This window comes from Microcebus murinus, chromosome 18 (genome assembly GCF_040939455.1).
Source record: "Microcebus murinus isolate Inina chromosome 18, M.murinus_Inina_mat1.0, whole genome shotgun sequence".
In the NCBI taxonomy this organism is placed as follows: Eukaryota; Metazoa; Chordata; class Mammalia; order Primates; family Cheirogaleidae; genus Microcebus; species Microcebus murinus.
Window position 1 is genome coordinate 30,171,098 of NC_134121.1, and position 16,917 is coordinate 30,188,014.

The following is a 16,917-nucleotide window of genomic DNA, read 5'->3' on the forward strand; positions in this document are numbered from 1 at the left end:
CACTGTACTCTATCCTGGGTGACAGAGCAAGACCCTATCTCCAAAAAAAAAAAAAAGTTTGGAAGAACATGTGATATAAAGAAGGGAAAGGGATTCTTTCTATTTTAAGAAAGCAGCATTAGTGCAATCTTGTAAAGCCAGGATAAAATTATAAGACAAAAGAGACAATACCAGTGCCAACAGCAGTGCCATCAGTAGCACTCAGCTTCAGTGGAATGCAAAACTAAGGCTGCTGATGGTGAATACAATAGTTTTCTTGAGTAGCTGTCAACTGTTTCATCAGCAGTAGTCGAGGCAACATCAGCCATTTTAGGATAGGAGACACAGCCTTCGGCATGGCCATCAGTGCCCTCAATGGGAGCACTGGTAACTGGAGAAAGGTTGTGGAAGCCACCAAAGTCAGTGGAGGTTGAAAGGATAAGATTATGAATCATCAGGTGAGACACCCCCTGCAGACTTTCACAAATTGTGAGGAAGTTGAGAAGTTATGGGAAGAGTAGGGGCTAACAAGAGAAATACTGTTTATTACTATTAATGTTCCTCAAAGACTGCTATGGCCTAGAGAAATAAAACTAAAATTATATAATTGAGTGCTTAGTAAAGTATTAACAATAAAAAGGATAACTACTCTACTAAAGAACTCCTGCTTTGGTATGACACCTTATGTACCCTGGGTGGAGGGATGTGGATCATACTCAATGAGTAAGCCTCAGTGGCCAGAAAACCTTAAGTTTTCATTTTGATTGCTAACACCTTTAAGGAAGGTGTAAAAAATCCTCCCAGAAGAAAGAATTACACCTCAGGCTTCAAATTATTACTATGGTTTTGCAAATATATTGTTTAGAAAATAATCAGTGATAATTAGACAAAACTGTTTCTGGCTAAGATTGAGTAATAAGTTTGGAAATATTTCTTCCACTGTAAGTAACTGTGTAACTGGGCAAAACAGAGCAACTGTTTTCAAGGAATAGACCCTGACAGCACAAGACTACAATTCTGGAGATAAGGAGAATTCATTAGGTGAACTTCATTATTCCTGGCTCTCTGCCAGCATAATTTCCTGACTATAGTATAGAGCATTAAAATACAAGCAGAGTACAATGGTCCTGCTGAGCTGAGGTGGAAGGGATCAGAATTTGGAGCAGCTAAAATCACAAAATCTACAAACCAGGGCACTAGAAAGAAGGGAGCTAGAGAGATGGAGGGCCCTAAACTTCCCTGGTTAAGAGCTCGATAAAACACAAATTGGGCTCCACCTCCAGAGTTTCTGATTCAGTAGAGCTGGTTGAACCTGAAAGTGTGTATTTCTCTGTCAAGTTCCCAGGTGATACCAATGCCCCTTACCCAGGACTACATTTTGAAAAATCAATCTTGTTGACTGAAAGACTATGTAAGTTGAAAATAAAATAAACCTATATCTACCAAACCTTTCTCACTCATTCAAGATCACCAAAGATTTAAAATACAATGTCTGAGGATATAAGAAAAACGTGTACCTTGATGTTGATGGCTTCTCACTGATCAGGATGGTGGTTGCTAAAGGTTGGGGTGGCTGTGGCAATGTCTTAAAATAAGACAACAGTGAAGTTTGCCACATCAATTGGCTCTTCCTTTTATGAAAGATTAGTCTGTAGCATGCGATGCTCTTTCATAGCATTTTACCTACAGTAGAACTTTTTTCAAAATTGGCATCAAGCCTCTCAAACCCTGCTGCTGCTTTATCAACTCAGTTTATGGAATATTCTAACTCCTTTGTTGTCATTTCAACAATGTTCATAGCATCTTCACCAAGAGTAGTTTCCATCCCAAGAAACCACTTTCTGTGCACATCCTGAAGGAGGAGCTCCTCATCTGTTCAAGTTTTGCCATGAGAATGCAGCAATTCAGTCATATCTTCAGTCTCAACCTCTAGGTCTCTTCCTATTTCCATAGTATCTGCAGTTACTTCCTCCACTTAAGTCTTGAAAACCTCAGTCATCCATGAGAGCTGGAATCAACTTCTTCCAAACTCCTATTAATATTGATATTTTGACCTCTTCCCAAGAATCATGAATGTTCTAAATAGCACCCAGAATAGTGAATCCTTTCCAGGTTTTCAGTTTACTTTGTCCAGATCCATCAGAGAAATCACTATCAATGGCAACCTTACAAAATGTATTTCTTAAATAATATGACTTGAAAGCCAAAATTACTTCCTGATCCTTGGACTGCAGAATGGATATTGTGTTAGCAGGCATGAAAACAACATTAATCTCCTTGTATATCTCCGTGAGAGCTCTTGGGTGACTAGGTGCATTGTCAATGACCAGTAATATTTTGAAGGGAATCTCTTTTTCTGAGCAGGTTTCAATAGGCTTAAAATATTGAATAAACCATGCTATAAGTAGATGTGCTGTCATTCAGGCTTAGTTTTTCCATCTATAGAACACAGGCCCAACAGATTTAGCATAATTCTTAAGGGCCCGAGGATTTTCAGAACGGTAAATGAGCACTGGTTTCAACTTAAAGTCACTAGCTGCATTAGTTTCTAACAAGAGAGTCACCCTGTCCTTCGAAGCTTTGAAGCGAGGTATTACTTCTCCTCTCTAGCTATGAAAGTTCTAGATGGCACCTTCTTCCAATAGAAGGAGGTTTCATCTACACTGAAAATCTATTCTTTAGTGTCACCACCTTCATCAATTATCATAGCTAGATCTTTTGGACAACTTGCTGCAGCTTCTCTCCATCAGCACTTGCTGCTTCACCTTACACTTCTATGTTACGAAGATGGCTTGAAAGAAGCCTCATGAACCAACCTCTGCTAGCTTCCAACTTTTTTTGCAACTTCCTCATCTCTCCAGCCTTCACAGAACTGAAGGGAGAGAGAGGGCTTTGCTCTGGATTAGTCTTTCATTTAAGGGAATGTTATGGCTATTTCGAGCTATCCAGACTACTACAACTTTCTCCAAATTAGCAAAGCTGTTTGGCTTTCTTATCACTCATGAGTTCACTGCAGTAGCACTTTTAATTTCCTTCAAGAACTTTTTCTTTGTATTCATAACATGGCTGTTTGGTGCAAGAGGTCTAGCTTTGGGCCTATCTTGGCTTTCAATATATTTTGCTCCCTAAGTTTAATCATTTCTAGCTTTTGATTCAAAGTGAAAGATGTGTAAGTGTTCCTTTCACTGAAACACTTAGAGATGATTGTAGGGTTATTAATTTGTCTAATTTCAATATTGTTGTGACCCAGGGAATAGGGAAGCCCAAGAAGAGAAAGAGAGACAGTGAAACGGTTGGTTGGTGGAGCAGTCAGAACACACATACAACAGTTATCAATTAAGTTTGCCTTCATACATGGGCACAGTTCAATGCATCTAAAAACAGTTAAAATAGTAACATCAAAGAGCACTAATCACAGATCAAACAGATATAATAATGAGAAAGTATGAAATATGGTAAGAATTAGCAAAGTGAGCACATCCTATTGGAAAACTGGTATCAATAGACATGCTTGATGCAAGGTTGCTACAAACCTTCAATCTGTAAACACACAAAATAATGCAAAGTGTAGTAACATCAGGTATGCTTATAATTAACTTTACACTAAACCAATGACTCATATGATGATAAAACTCCTTAAGGCTTTGATGGCCTACCTGTAGGTCTTTCACATTTGGAAATGGAATTCCTATTGTTATGACAGCACGGGCATTATCATCTGAGAAATCCAGACCCTCACTCACTTTACCACGACAAACTGCTACCAGGAGGGCTCCATCTTAAGCAACATAAAGTAGACATTTTAAAAAGCATATTCAAAATCCTCAGAAATTGCTTCTTCTTGTCATTTTGAAAAGACCTGATTATTAAGTATAGTATCAATTTTTAAAATAATCAAGATAAAACACAATTATGAGATAAAGTTTTAAAAGTCTTTAAGTAAACAAGGGGAACAAAATTATATTTATATGCAATAGGGTAACAAACCAATTTATAAACTGTTCATCTCACAGATAACTTATATAGTAAAACCACATTAGAACAGCAACTTGGTTGCATATGGAATGAGCAATTATGAATAGTGTTACTTTATAAAATTTGAAATTTCAATCATTATCTTTAGCACCAGAAAGTAAAATTCTGAGAACAATTTAAATAACTCTAATTTGTAAAGTATATCATATTGAATCAATATATTGGAAAGTACTTAAAATACATATAGAATAGTAAATATATTCTTATCAGTTATATTATCTTTACTGTTGCATTGTTCATAAATTATTGTTATTATTAGTCCTTTACAATTCTTTTTTTTTTAATTTTTTGAGACAGAGTCTTGCTCTGTTGCCTGGGCTAGAGTGCCGTGCCATCAGCCTACCTCACAGCAACTTCAAACTCCTGGGCTCAAGCAATCCTTCTGCCTCAGCCTCCCGAGTAGCTGGGACTACAGGCATGCGCTACCATGCCCGGCTAATTTTTTCTGTATATTTTTAGTTAGCCAATTAATTTCTTTCTATTTTTCTTAGTAGAGATGAGGTCTCACTCTTGCTCAGGCTGGTTTCAAACTCCTGACCTTGAGCGATCCACCCACCTCGGCCTCCCAGAGTGCTAGGATTACAGGCGTGAGCCACCATGCCAGGCCTACAAATTCTTTATAGACATTCTCTAACCTAGAAATTGAGTCTTTAGTTATGTTTTGAAAACTCCAGTTTACCTTATATAACAGAATATAAGCACACAGTATATTATTTGCATCAAAATGTAGGTCTCATTTGGCTAGAAGATATTTATATATATCCTAGGTGCCTTCTTGCACAAAATATTTCAGATAGTACAAGAAAGACTAGGATATTATATAAAGGCATGCTGTTCCTTACAGCTGAATCAGCACATTCAAGTGAAAATATTCATACAACGACAACTCCAAATAACAGAATTTCTTTATGTAATTTACATTTTCACCCAGGATTATGAAATGTAATTTTTCTTTTAAGTACAGTTCATTTAAAAAGATAGTAACAAATGAAGGCCGGGCGCTGTGGCTCACGCCTGTAATCCTAGCTCTTGGGAGGCCGAGGCGGGCGGATTGCTCAAGGTCAGGAGTTCAAAACCAGCCTGAGCAAGAGCGAGACCCCGTCTCTACTATAAACAGAAAGAAATTAATTGGCCAACTGATATAGATATAAAAAAAAATTAGCCGGGCATAGTGGCGCATGCCTGTAGTCCCAGCTACTCGGGAGGCTGAGACAGCAGGATTGCTTGAGCCCAGGAGTTTGAGGTTGCTGTGAGCTAGGCTGACGCCACGGCACTCACTCTAGCCTGGACAACAAAGTGAGACTCTGTCTCAAAAAAAAAAAAAAAAAAAAAAAAAGGATAGTAACAAATGAAATTCTAACAGAACCAACTTCTTACTTTATAATAAAAAATATTTTTCACTGACCATGAAATAATTCCAATTACCTTTCTCTCCTTTATGCTGGATTGCATCATAGTATACCTGCAGTAATTCATCAAAATCAGTTTTCTCTCCTCCCTGTGGTTCTACAATGACTGTCTTCACCAACTCCAGATTATGCCATAAACCAGTGGAGAGCCAACGTTCTTTTAATTTTTCTAATAGCTAAAATGAGGAAAGAAAAAAATTAATTTTGTGTCCAGCTAAATGAACTTACCATTTTTGGTTTAAAGCCAACAATGTAACAAAGGCAAGCATATTAACCCCTTCTGTGTCTTTCCTCATCTATAAAATGAGGAAAACACTATCTCATAATAGAGTTGTTAGATTTAGTAAGAGATTTGGAGAGGTTTGAATGGTGCTACACATAGTAAGAGCTCAATAAATATTAGCTATTGCTGCTGCTACCATTACTATTATCCCTAACAAACACTTCTGTTGCTGCTGATCCTGCCACTGCTGTTAGATCATTAAATATGAAATGTCCAATTTCGAATCAAAAGTCTATTATATCAAGAAGCAGTACAATTAATCAAAGCATGTGCCTAAATTATCAACACAGTTTTGTAATTTTAATGGCATCTTGTTTATGCCAGCAGTGAAGAACCCTGGAAAGAGAGTGGTGATGAAATTGTAAAAGGTATTTTCCACAATTTGTTGAGAATTGAATATTTTTCCTTGCAAAAAGTGGGCCAAAGCCTGGAAGAAGTGGTAGTCAGTTGGTGCAAGCACTGGTGAATTCAGTGGATGACAGAGAGTTTCCAAGTCAGGCTTCTGTAGTTTGAGCAGCCTTGTTTGTGTAACATGTGGTTAGGCATTGCCTCGCAAGAAGATTGGCCTATCTCTATTCAGCAATCTTGGCTGCTTAATCACAATCATCCTCATCATTTCTTACAATTGGTTGCAGACATCCGGTGTAACCAACTGACCAGGTTTCATGAAACTATAGTGGAAGATACCAGTGCTGGATCACCAAACAGACACTATTAGCTTTTTTTGATGAATATCTGGTTTTGGGTTGTGTTTTTGCACTTCAACTTTATCCAACCATTGTGCCAAATGTTTGTGATTGTCAAAAAGAATCCATTTTTCATCACACATAACAATACAGTATAGAAATGGTTCACCTTTCTGTCATGACAGCAAAGAAATGGAAGTTTGAGATAATTTCTCTTCTGATCCTCATGTGGAACCCACCTATCCAGCTTCTCTACCTTGCCGATTTGTTTCAAATGGTCACATATTATTGGAATAGTAATGTCAAACCTTATTGCTAATTTACACGTAGGCTGAGATGGATTTGCTTCCACTACAGATTTCATCTCATCATTATCCACCTTGGTCTCAGGTCACCCACGTGGCTTATTTTCAAAATTAAAATAATCAGATCAGAACAGAACTTCTCAAACCACTTATGTACTGTGTATTCATTAGCCACATCCTTCATGAACACTTTGTTGAAATTGAGCTGTCTGTGCTGCATTGGTTCCATGATGGAACACATATTCAAAAATAACACAAAATTTTGACTTATCCATGGTTTCACAAAAATTGCTCTAAAAAAAACCTGAAAGATAATCACAAGCCAAATCATGGATTTGAAAGACTGAGGATGGACCTTGACAGTAAGCATAAAACGAGAAGTGTCAAAGTGAAATGTGAGAGATATCAACCGTCAAACTTAGCCTAAAGGAAATTGGACATTTCATACTTAAAACCTACTACTACTACTACTATTATCTTGGCAATTTAAAAAGCAAAAATAAATAAATAAATAAATAAAAATGCCTTTGGTCAAAGTTAATACATTTTAAGTTTTCTCTTTAAACCTAAGGTGAAGTCATTTAATATACTTAACTAATGAGTCCTTAAATAAAGATTTAAGATCATTTGACTAAGTACATAGGCACATAGACCCATTGTTTGAAAATTTGATCATCATTAATAACCTAGATCAAATACACATATAAACAGAGACTCACCAACAAGTAGAAAATATCTAGGTACAAATGGAACATTTACAGAAATAACCATGGGCTAGATTACAAAAGAACTTTAAGAAACTTCAAACCTTTATCATATTGATCACATATCTAATAATTATACAATGTTAGATTAAAAGTCAATAATGCAAGTCTGAAAAAAATAAGTAAGCCTAACAACAAAACTTATATTATTAAAAAACATGAGTTAAACAGGAAAACACAGAATTTTTAAGAAATTTTTAGATGAATAAGAAAGGCACTCACAATTCAAAACATGTAGCATGAGACAATGACAATACTTAGAAATACACTTACAGCTTAAAATATATTTATTTTAAAATGTGAAAATAAAAGAATTAAGTATTCTTTATAAGAAGCTAGAAAGTGAAACATAGCAAATGCAAAGAAAGTAGAAGTTAATAATAAACAGCTGACTAAATGAAAAAGGCAAAAGCCAGAAGTTGAGATGATTTAAGTTGAACTGCTTATCCACTTGTTCTGTGTCATGAATTCTATGCAATATGAACCAGTTATAAGAAACCACTCAAAATTCTCTAGAGAACAGAAACTAATAAATTTTTACAAGACAGTTTATTTCCTCACAGTTTTACCTGTATCTATTTTTAGAAATAAATTTCTTAATATGTTCATAAAACAAAATTTACAGCACTAATTAGTAAAATTATATAAAATTGCTATTATATAGTGACTTCTAATCAATAAAAATGAAAATCTCCCAGAAGACCATGTTATTATGTAAAAATGCAGGGCTATCATTGATCTGAAAGTCTTTTCTGTTTTAAGTGCCTTTTCTGTTTTGAGTGTGTTTGGCTATCAGAATTTGCTTTTTGAACATGCACTATTTCTGAATCAAAATCTCTCACCAGAACATAGAAAAAACAAAAAAACAAAAACAAAACCACCTGCTGACAATATTCAGAGCAACAGCGTTTATGGGGAATCACAATGGTCTTCAACTGAAAGAAAAAGCTTGCGTAGAGTCAGTAATGTTCAGAATAATTTATTACATTTCTTAAACTCCTTTATTGAATAACCAGTTTAGAAAAGGATAAATATATCTCAAGAGGATATAAAACCAGATGATATATGTCATGAATTTGCATCACTGTTGATACTTAATGGATTTTAATACAATGACACACTGTTTTTCCTGTGATTTTTTGATCCTGAGATAGCAATTTCTAATACTGAAGGTTACGAATGTTCAAGATCTGGAGAAAAACCTCCCACACTACTTGAGTTAGACCATTATATGTTGATGACTCCAAAATATATTCCACAATTAGGTTAGAAGAAATCTATTTAAAATGAAAAGTATGAGGAACAAAGAATTTGTAAAATGTACAAAATTTCCCCTAAAGAAATTCAGCAGGGATTTTTCTCCAATTATTTAGAAAAGAATTCATAATATCAGAGTTAAATATGATTTAAAATTTTTGAGAGCAGGTATGATACATGCAATTATTTCCAATTTGTTATTGGAAACTGCCATGTGAAACAGTTTGGCAGTTCCTCAAAAATTTATTAATATACTAATTAATAAATTACTAATCTAAATTTACTAATCTAAGTTACTAATCTAAATTACTACTAATCTACTAATCTAAATTACTAATCTAAATCTAAATCTACTAATGATTTTTTGGTTTCTTATAACTTCAGAAATTTACACACAATGAAGTAGCCATAGATTCATACATAAATCTTGAATACTACAATAAAAAGACAGAATATATATTAATCCCATAAGAAAACTTTTATAACAAATACAAAATAAACTGTCATATAACATTAATGGGTCTTTAAAAAAACTTGTTTACAAAATAATATCGTTCAGCTCATTGACATATCTTAATTTTTTTTTTTTTTTTTTTTTGAGACAGAGTCTCACTTTGTTGCCCAGGCTAGAGTGAGTGCCATGGCGTCAGCCTAGCTCACAGCAACCTCAAACTCCTGGGCTCAAGCAATCCTCCTGCCTCAGCCTCCCAAGTAGCTGGGACTACAGGCATGTGCCACCATGCCCGGCTAATTTTTTCTATATATGTATTAGTTGGCCAATTAATTTCTTTCTATTTATAGTAGAGACGGGGTCTCACTCTTGGTCAGGCTGGTTTCGAACTCCTGACCTCGAGCAATCCGCCCGCCTCGGCCTCCCAGAGTGCTAGGATTACAGGCGTGAGCCACCGCGCCCGGCCTGAACTAACTTTTGACTCAAAAGTTAGTTGATTCTGTTCCATCTTTTAAAAATAATGTCAGCATATGATAATTATACATAAGATTATAATTCACCAGGGAATAGGAGAGAACAAAAAGGGGAACACTAACACACCCTAAAAGCAGGCTACATTTTTGTTCGTATTAGAGCTTTAAAATTTTATTATTAATGCAAATTTTATAACTTGGACTAATTTTTTTCCTTACATAGGAATAATTCAAATTTGCTTTAATTAAACAGGAAGAACTATTTCAATTCTCTAAACACAACTAAGAAGTTACAGAACTACATTTATTTTCTAGAAAAAGACAGCAAGAGAAAAAGAGGCATAAAAAACTACCAATAGACAGAAAACAATGATCAAAATGGCTATAGTATGTCCTTCCCTATTGGTCATTATTTTAAATGTAAATGGATTAAATTCTCTCCAATCAAAAGACATAAAGTGGCTGGATAAATAAAAGCGTCATTCAACTATATGCTGTCTCCAAGTGACTCACTTTAGATTTAAGGATGCACATAGGCTGAAAGTGAAAGGATGAAAAATATATTTCTTATAAATAGTAACAAAAAGACAATAGTGTGGCAATACTTATATCAGACTAATTAGGCTTTAAGTAAAAAACTGTCAAAAGAGACCAAAAAAAGACATTGTATAATGATAAATGGGTCAATTCACCAAAAACACTTAATTATATATGCACTCAATATCAGAGTACCCAAATATATGAAACAAATATTAACAGTACTGAAGGGAGAAATAAATAGCAACACAATAACAGTAGGAGATTCAAATACCCTACTTTCAGCAATGAATGAAACATCCAGACAGATGATCAATAAGGAAACAGAGAACTTGAATAATACTAGACACCAGACAGACCCAACAGACATATATAAAACATTTCACCCAAAAGCAGCAGAATACACAATGTCACATTCCCAACTGCACATGAAACATTCTCCAGAATAAACCACATGTTGGGTCACAAAGCTAGTCATAACAAATTTAAGAAGATTTAAGTCAATATCGTGTATCTTTTTCAACCACAACAGAATGAAAACAAAGGATCCCAAGTTGTCAAAACAATCTTGAGAAAGAAGAACAAAGCTAGAGGCATCATACTTCATGACATTTACATCTTATAAAGCCAACATAATCAAAACAGTATGGCACTGGCATAAGGACAGATATCTACACCATTGGAACAAAATAGAGAGACTGGAAAAAACCTCCGACATATATAATCAACTGATCTTCAACAAGAGTGTATAATGGGGAAAAGATAGTCTCTTCAGCAGATGATGCTGGGAAAACAATAACATGCAAAAGAATAAAACTGGACCCTTATCTTACACTATACACAAAAATCAACTCAAAATGGGTTAAAGATTTAAACATAAGACCTGAAGATGCAAAACTCTTAGAAGAAAACACAGGGGAATTTTTTTCTAACATTGGCCCTGGCAATGATTTTATAGATATGACATAAAAGCACAGGCAACAAAAGTAAAAATATACAACTGGGACCACATCAAACTATTAATAAAAAACTGGGGGAAAAAGCTTCTACATAGTAAAAGAAAAAAACAGAATGGAAAAAAGCAACCTATAGAATGAGAAAAAATATCTGTAAACCATGTATCTAATAAGCGGTTAGTATCTAAAATATATAAGGACACTTACAACAATAGCAAAAAAATAAACCCAATTGATAATTAGGCAAAGGACATGAATAGACATTTCTTCAAAGAAGACATACAAAACCAGGTAACAAAAGGAAAATATAGATAAAATTGGACTTCATCAAAATTAAGAAACTTTTGGGGATACTGTCAAGAAAGTAAAAAAGATAATCCACAGAATGGGAAAAAATATTTGCAAACCATATATCTGATAAAAGATTAGAATATAAAGAACTCCTATAACTCGACAAGGCAAACCAATTCAAATAGGCAGAAGACTTTTCTCCAATGAAGATAAAAAGTGGCCAATACGGGCCAGGCGCAGTGGCTCACGCCTGTAATCCTAGCACTCTGGGAGGCCGAGGCGGGCGGATTGCTCGAGGTCAAGAGTTCGAAACCAGCCTGAGCAAGAGCGAGACCCTGTCTCTACTATAAATAGAAAGAAATTAATTGGCCAACTAATATATATATAGAAAAAATTAGCTGGGCATGGTGGCACATGCCTGTAGTCCCAGCTACTTGGGAGGCAGGAGGATTGCTTGAGCCCAGGAGTTTGAGGTTGCTGTGAGCTAGGCTGACGCCACGGCACTCACTCTAGCCCAGGCAACAAAGTGAGACTGTGTCTCAAAAAAAAAAAAAAAAAAAAAAAAAGTGGCCAATAAGGACATGAAAATATGCTAAACATCCTTAGTCATTAGGAAACTACAAATCAAAACCACAATGAGATCCAACTTCACTCACTAGGATGACTACTGTCCAAAAGAAAAAAATATTAAACATTGCAATGATAAGAAGAAACTGTAACCCTCATATGATGGTGGTTATGTAAATAATACAACTGCCATGTGAAACTGCCATGTGAAACAGTTTGGCAGTTTCTCAAAAATTTATTAATATAAACACAGAATTATCACATGATCCAGCAATTCCACTCCTAGGTATAAACCCCCAAAGAACTGAAAAAACTAGGACCCAAATAGATAGTGGTACCGTTTATAGCAGCGTCATTCACAATAGCCAGAAGGTAGAAACAACTCAATTGTCCATCAACAAATTAGCAGATAAACAAAACGAATGACCTACATACAATTAAATATTAATTCAACTATAAAAGGAATGAAATTTTGATAAACACTACAATATGGAAGAACCTTGAAAACATCATGGCAGATGAAAAAAGCCAGAAACAAAAGTAGAAATGTCATATGATTCCACTTAAATGAGGTACATACAATAAACAAATTCATAGAGCTAGAAAGTAGAATAGGAGATACCAGGGCCTAGGGGAAGAGGAGAATGAGGACTTATTGTTTAATGGGTATTGTGTTTCTGACTGAGGTGATTAAGAAATTTTGGAAAAAGAATAGTGGTGACAGTTATAAAATATCATGAACGTACTTAATGGCACTAAACTTAAAATGCTTAAAAAGTAAATTTTATGTTATATTTTACCACAATCTTAAAAATTTTTTAAATATAAACACACACACAAATAAATGTTCCATAGCAATGTAAATGAATAAACTAGTTTCACATCTATCAACAAGAATTAATCACAAACTTATAAATATCAAGCAAAAAGAAGCAAATATAGATAACTTACATACGATTTTATTTATATAAATTTCAAAAAATATTTTAAGAAAAATATAACTTTTAGAAAACAAGCAAAATAAATGTCTTTAGGTTGGAGGGGATGCGATTGGGAAGGGGTAAATGGGGGCTTCTAATATAGGAATAATGTCCTACTTACTAAGCTGGGTAGTAGATACTCAGATGTCCATTTTATTATTATTTAAAATGAGCATATTGGTTGTATACATTCATATGTATGTTTCACAAAAGCATAAAAATTAAACATTACTCAGGTATTACTATACATGAGTTATAGGAGGGGTTAGAAGTAGGTACATTTAGGCTACTAATTATATACAATTAAATATAGTAATTACTATATTAATAATGTAGTAATCCAAAGATGGAGGCAGACTGAATTGAAAACAGGTGGTAGGGAGAGGAGGGGATGGGTAAATTCATACCCGACAGCTACAATGCATGCTATCTTGGTGATGGGCACACTTATAACTTTGACTCAAATGACACAAAAGCAATTTATGTTACCAAAATGTTGGTAGACCTGTAATACTCTGAAATAAAAAAGAAAAAAAAATATGCAAACCTTGGGGTAAGGTAATAAGATAAATGGTACAAACTTTCCATTTCAAATGGAGGCAAAGGCCCACTAAAGGATTATCTGGAGAAATGCTCTTTGTTGAACTCACTATTTACTATTAAGATTTCAGACTTAGTGAAATTACATTTTAACTTAAATATTTTTATCCAGTAAACATACAAATCATTTCTGTTCCAGGAGAATATATAACCTCAAAGATTACAGTTTACTGGCCTGTAGTATATTAACCAGTTTTGTATTGAGATAAGCAATCAATCTTATATTCTATTCCTTTATTAAATTGTCTGTAAGTGCATAGCTCCTAAAATGGTCTCTGAATTGGCCTGATCATCATACTCATTTCCTCATTAATCAATGAGTTTAATAAAATCTTTGATAGGTGTTCAATTTTTTTTATGTGAGCCATGATTTTATCTTTTTGAAAATTAACTGTAGAGAAAGAAAAGTGAACAGATTATTAAAATATTTAAAATTTTAAAAGAATAAATTGTGGTGTTGGATTGCATATGACAGTAAAAGGAGAAAAAGGTTCACAGATGCCCTGTAAGTACTTTATTAGTCCAAATATGGTATTATTTGAATATCTGTCCCCTCCAAAATGATTGTTGAAATTTAACCCCCAATGTGGCAGGATTGAGAGGTAGGGCTTTAAGAGGTGACTGGGTCATCAGGGTTTTTTGAGTTAGTCTCTTAATGATTTAATGGGTTAATGGTTTATGGGTTAACCAATCTCATAGGAATGAGATTGGTGGCTTTTCAAGAAGAGGAGGAGAGACCTGAGCTAGTATGCTCACCCTCCTTGCCATGTAATGCCCTATACTACCACAGGACTCGGCAGAGAGTCCCCTCAGTCCTTCAGCCTTGGACTTCTCAGCCTCCATGACTGTAAGAAATGAATTGCTTTTTAAAATAAATTACCCAGCTTCAGGTATCCTCTTATAAGCAACAGAAAATGGACTAAGAGTGTCATTCACTCATAGCCAACACTAGAAAAGGACCAAGACTGGAAAGAAAGATTACAAGTTTGTTGCCTTTGAGGTACTCAACCTGAAATGTTGACCTGACAATTGAATATAAGGGTGTTATACTTAGAGGTGAGAATTGAATTATAAATTGAGAAATCAAGATAAAAAATGCAACTAAAAGAACTGCATATAGATTAGATTGACTAGGAGGAGAGAGTACAGATAAAGAAAAAGACCCAACAAGAAAACCTTACCTCTTCTATCACACTGCACATCTAATCCAACATCAAGTCCTGCCAGCACTACTTTCAAATTACATCTAGACTCCAAACATTTCTCACTATCTTTACTGCTACCTCAGTGGTTCAAGCTACCACCATCTCTCACCTGGATTTAGGAGCAGACTCCCAAGCAGTCATCTTGCTTCTTACTATGCTCTCTAGAGTCCATTTTCCTCACAGCCTTTTGTAACTAAGTTTAAAGCCTCCAATGGCCTCCTATTGCATTTAGAACAAAATCTAAATCTTTACTGTGGTGTGATTTTACCCTTGCTACTTCTCTGATCTCATCTACTATTACTCCCCACACTTCACCCCCTTCTGCTACAGCTATACAAGTGTCTTTATTGTTCAAACAAACCAGGCAGTTTTCTATCTCAAGGTTCCCTCTGTCTGAACATTCTTCCTCAGAAATCAGAACAGTTTGCTTCCTCCCCTCCTTTAAACCTTTACTCAATGTTACCTTCTCAGTCAGGCCTTCCCGAACCATCCAATTAAAATTCTAAACTACTTCCCCTCACACTCTCAGAATCCTCTTTCCCTCTTGCCTTGCTTTAGTTTTCTACATAGCACTTATCATCATCTACATTAGTCTCTTCATGCTGCTACAACAAAATATCAGACAGAGCAGCTTAAACAGAAATTTTTTCCTCACAGTTCTAGAGAATAACAAGTCGAAAATCAAGGCACTGGCTGACTCAGTTTCTGGTAAGGACTCTGTTTCCAGCTTGCAGACAACTATCTTCCCCTTGTTTCCTCACATAGCCTTTCTTCTGTGCACAAGCAGAGAGGGGAAAAAAAGAACAAGGGACCTCTTCAGTGTCTTTTCTTATAAGAACGAGAACACGAATTCTATCAAATCAGGGCCCCACCCTTACAACTTCATTTAACCTTGATTACTTTCTTAAAGGCCCCATCTCCAAATATAGCCACACTGAGGGGTTAGGGCTTCAACATAAGAAGTTTGGTGGGACACACACATTCAGTCAACATCATCTAACATACTATAGCTTTATATATACCTGGCTTATTTTCTCTCTCTTACCCTGAAATATAAGAGGACAATGATTTTTGTCTGTTTTCTTACTGCTGATTGTCCAGTACACAGAACAGTATATGATCAATATATATTTACTGAAGTGATCAATAAATATTTACTGAATGAATTTCATAAATGAATGAAAAAGTCAAGCCCAAAATAATGAGGTCAGGAAAGAGAATAAGCAAGTGGGGGAAAAAAACCTGTAAAATCAGGTGCTAAAGTCCTTAATAAAAGAGCGTTCAGATGCTTTGTAAGATGACAGTAAAGATGAAGCGGAAAGAGTGATATGATTAAAAGACATGAGTCTTTTTTTTTGAGACAGAGGCTCGCTTTGTTGCCCAGGCTAAGTGAGTGCTGTGGCATCAGCCTAGCTCACAGCAACCTCAAACTCCTGGGCTCAAGCAATCCTCCTGCCTCAGCCTCCCAAGTAGCTGGGACTACAGGCATGTGCCACCATGCCCGGCTAATTTTTTCTATATATATTAGTTGGCCAATTAATTTCTTTCTATTTATAGTAGAGATGGGGTCTTGCTCTTGCTCAGGCTGGTTTCGAACTCCTGACTTCGAGCAATCCGCCCACCTCGGCCTCCCAGAGTGTTAGGATTACAGGCGTGAGCCACAGCGCCCAGCCAAGACATGAGTCTTTTAGAGAGTTTTTTGTTGTGGAGTTCCCAATTTGTTTGTTGATTCCTTCTTCCCTCTTTCCCTCCTTTCTGAAGATAGGTGAAGGTTTAGAATGAACAATGGAGAGTAAACAGGATACTGAATCTGAGGTACTACAAGTTTTGAGAGGAAAAGATAGTCACAACCTAAAAGAGTTGATGAAGAAGCGGTATACCCTCTGGGGAAGTATGAGGAACACTTTGAAAAAGGGGAAATTTGGTGACAATGAGACAACATTTCCACAGAGCATGATGTGTTTATCTTAATCTCTTCACTGGAGGTTTTTAAAAAGTACTTTAAAAGCTTTCCATTAAGGATTACACATTGTCTACATGCAAATTTGGCATGTAGTTCTATAGCAAAAACACACTGATTATTTAGTAAAAATGGCCTATAACAAATTTTCAGTTTCAAAATATTGAAGTCTACAGCTT

General features: G+C 35.4%; 1 protein-coding gene across 2 annotated transcripts in view; it reads right to left on the reverse strand.

The window, feature by feature from the left end:
- The window catches only part of BRIP1 (BRCA1 interacting DNA helicase 1), a 161,169-nt gene that overhangs the window by 52,613 nt on the left and 91,639 nt on the right, over positions 1–16,917 (reverse strand). For both annotated transcript variants that reach the window (XM_012773002.3, XM_075994410.1), the window contains 2 exons: positions 5,440–5,599; positions 3,636–3,757 (listed from right to left, as the gene is read on the reverse strand). In XM_012773002.3, the coding sequence (XP_012628456.1) occupies positions 3,636–3,757; positions 5,440–5,599 (282 nt within the window). The remainder of the gene's footprint in view (positions 1–3,635; positions 3,758–5,439; positions 5,600–16,917) is intronic.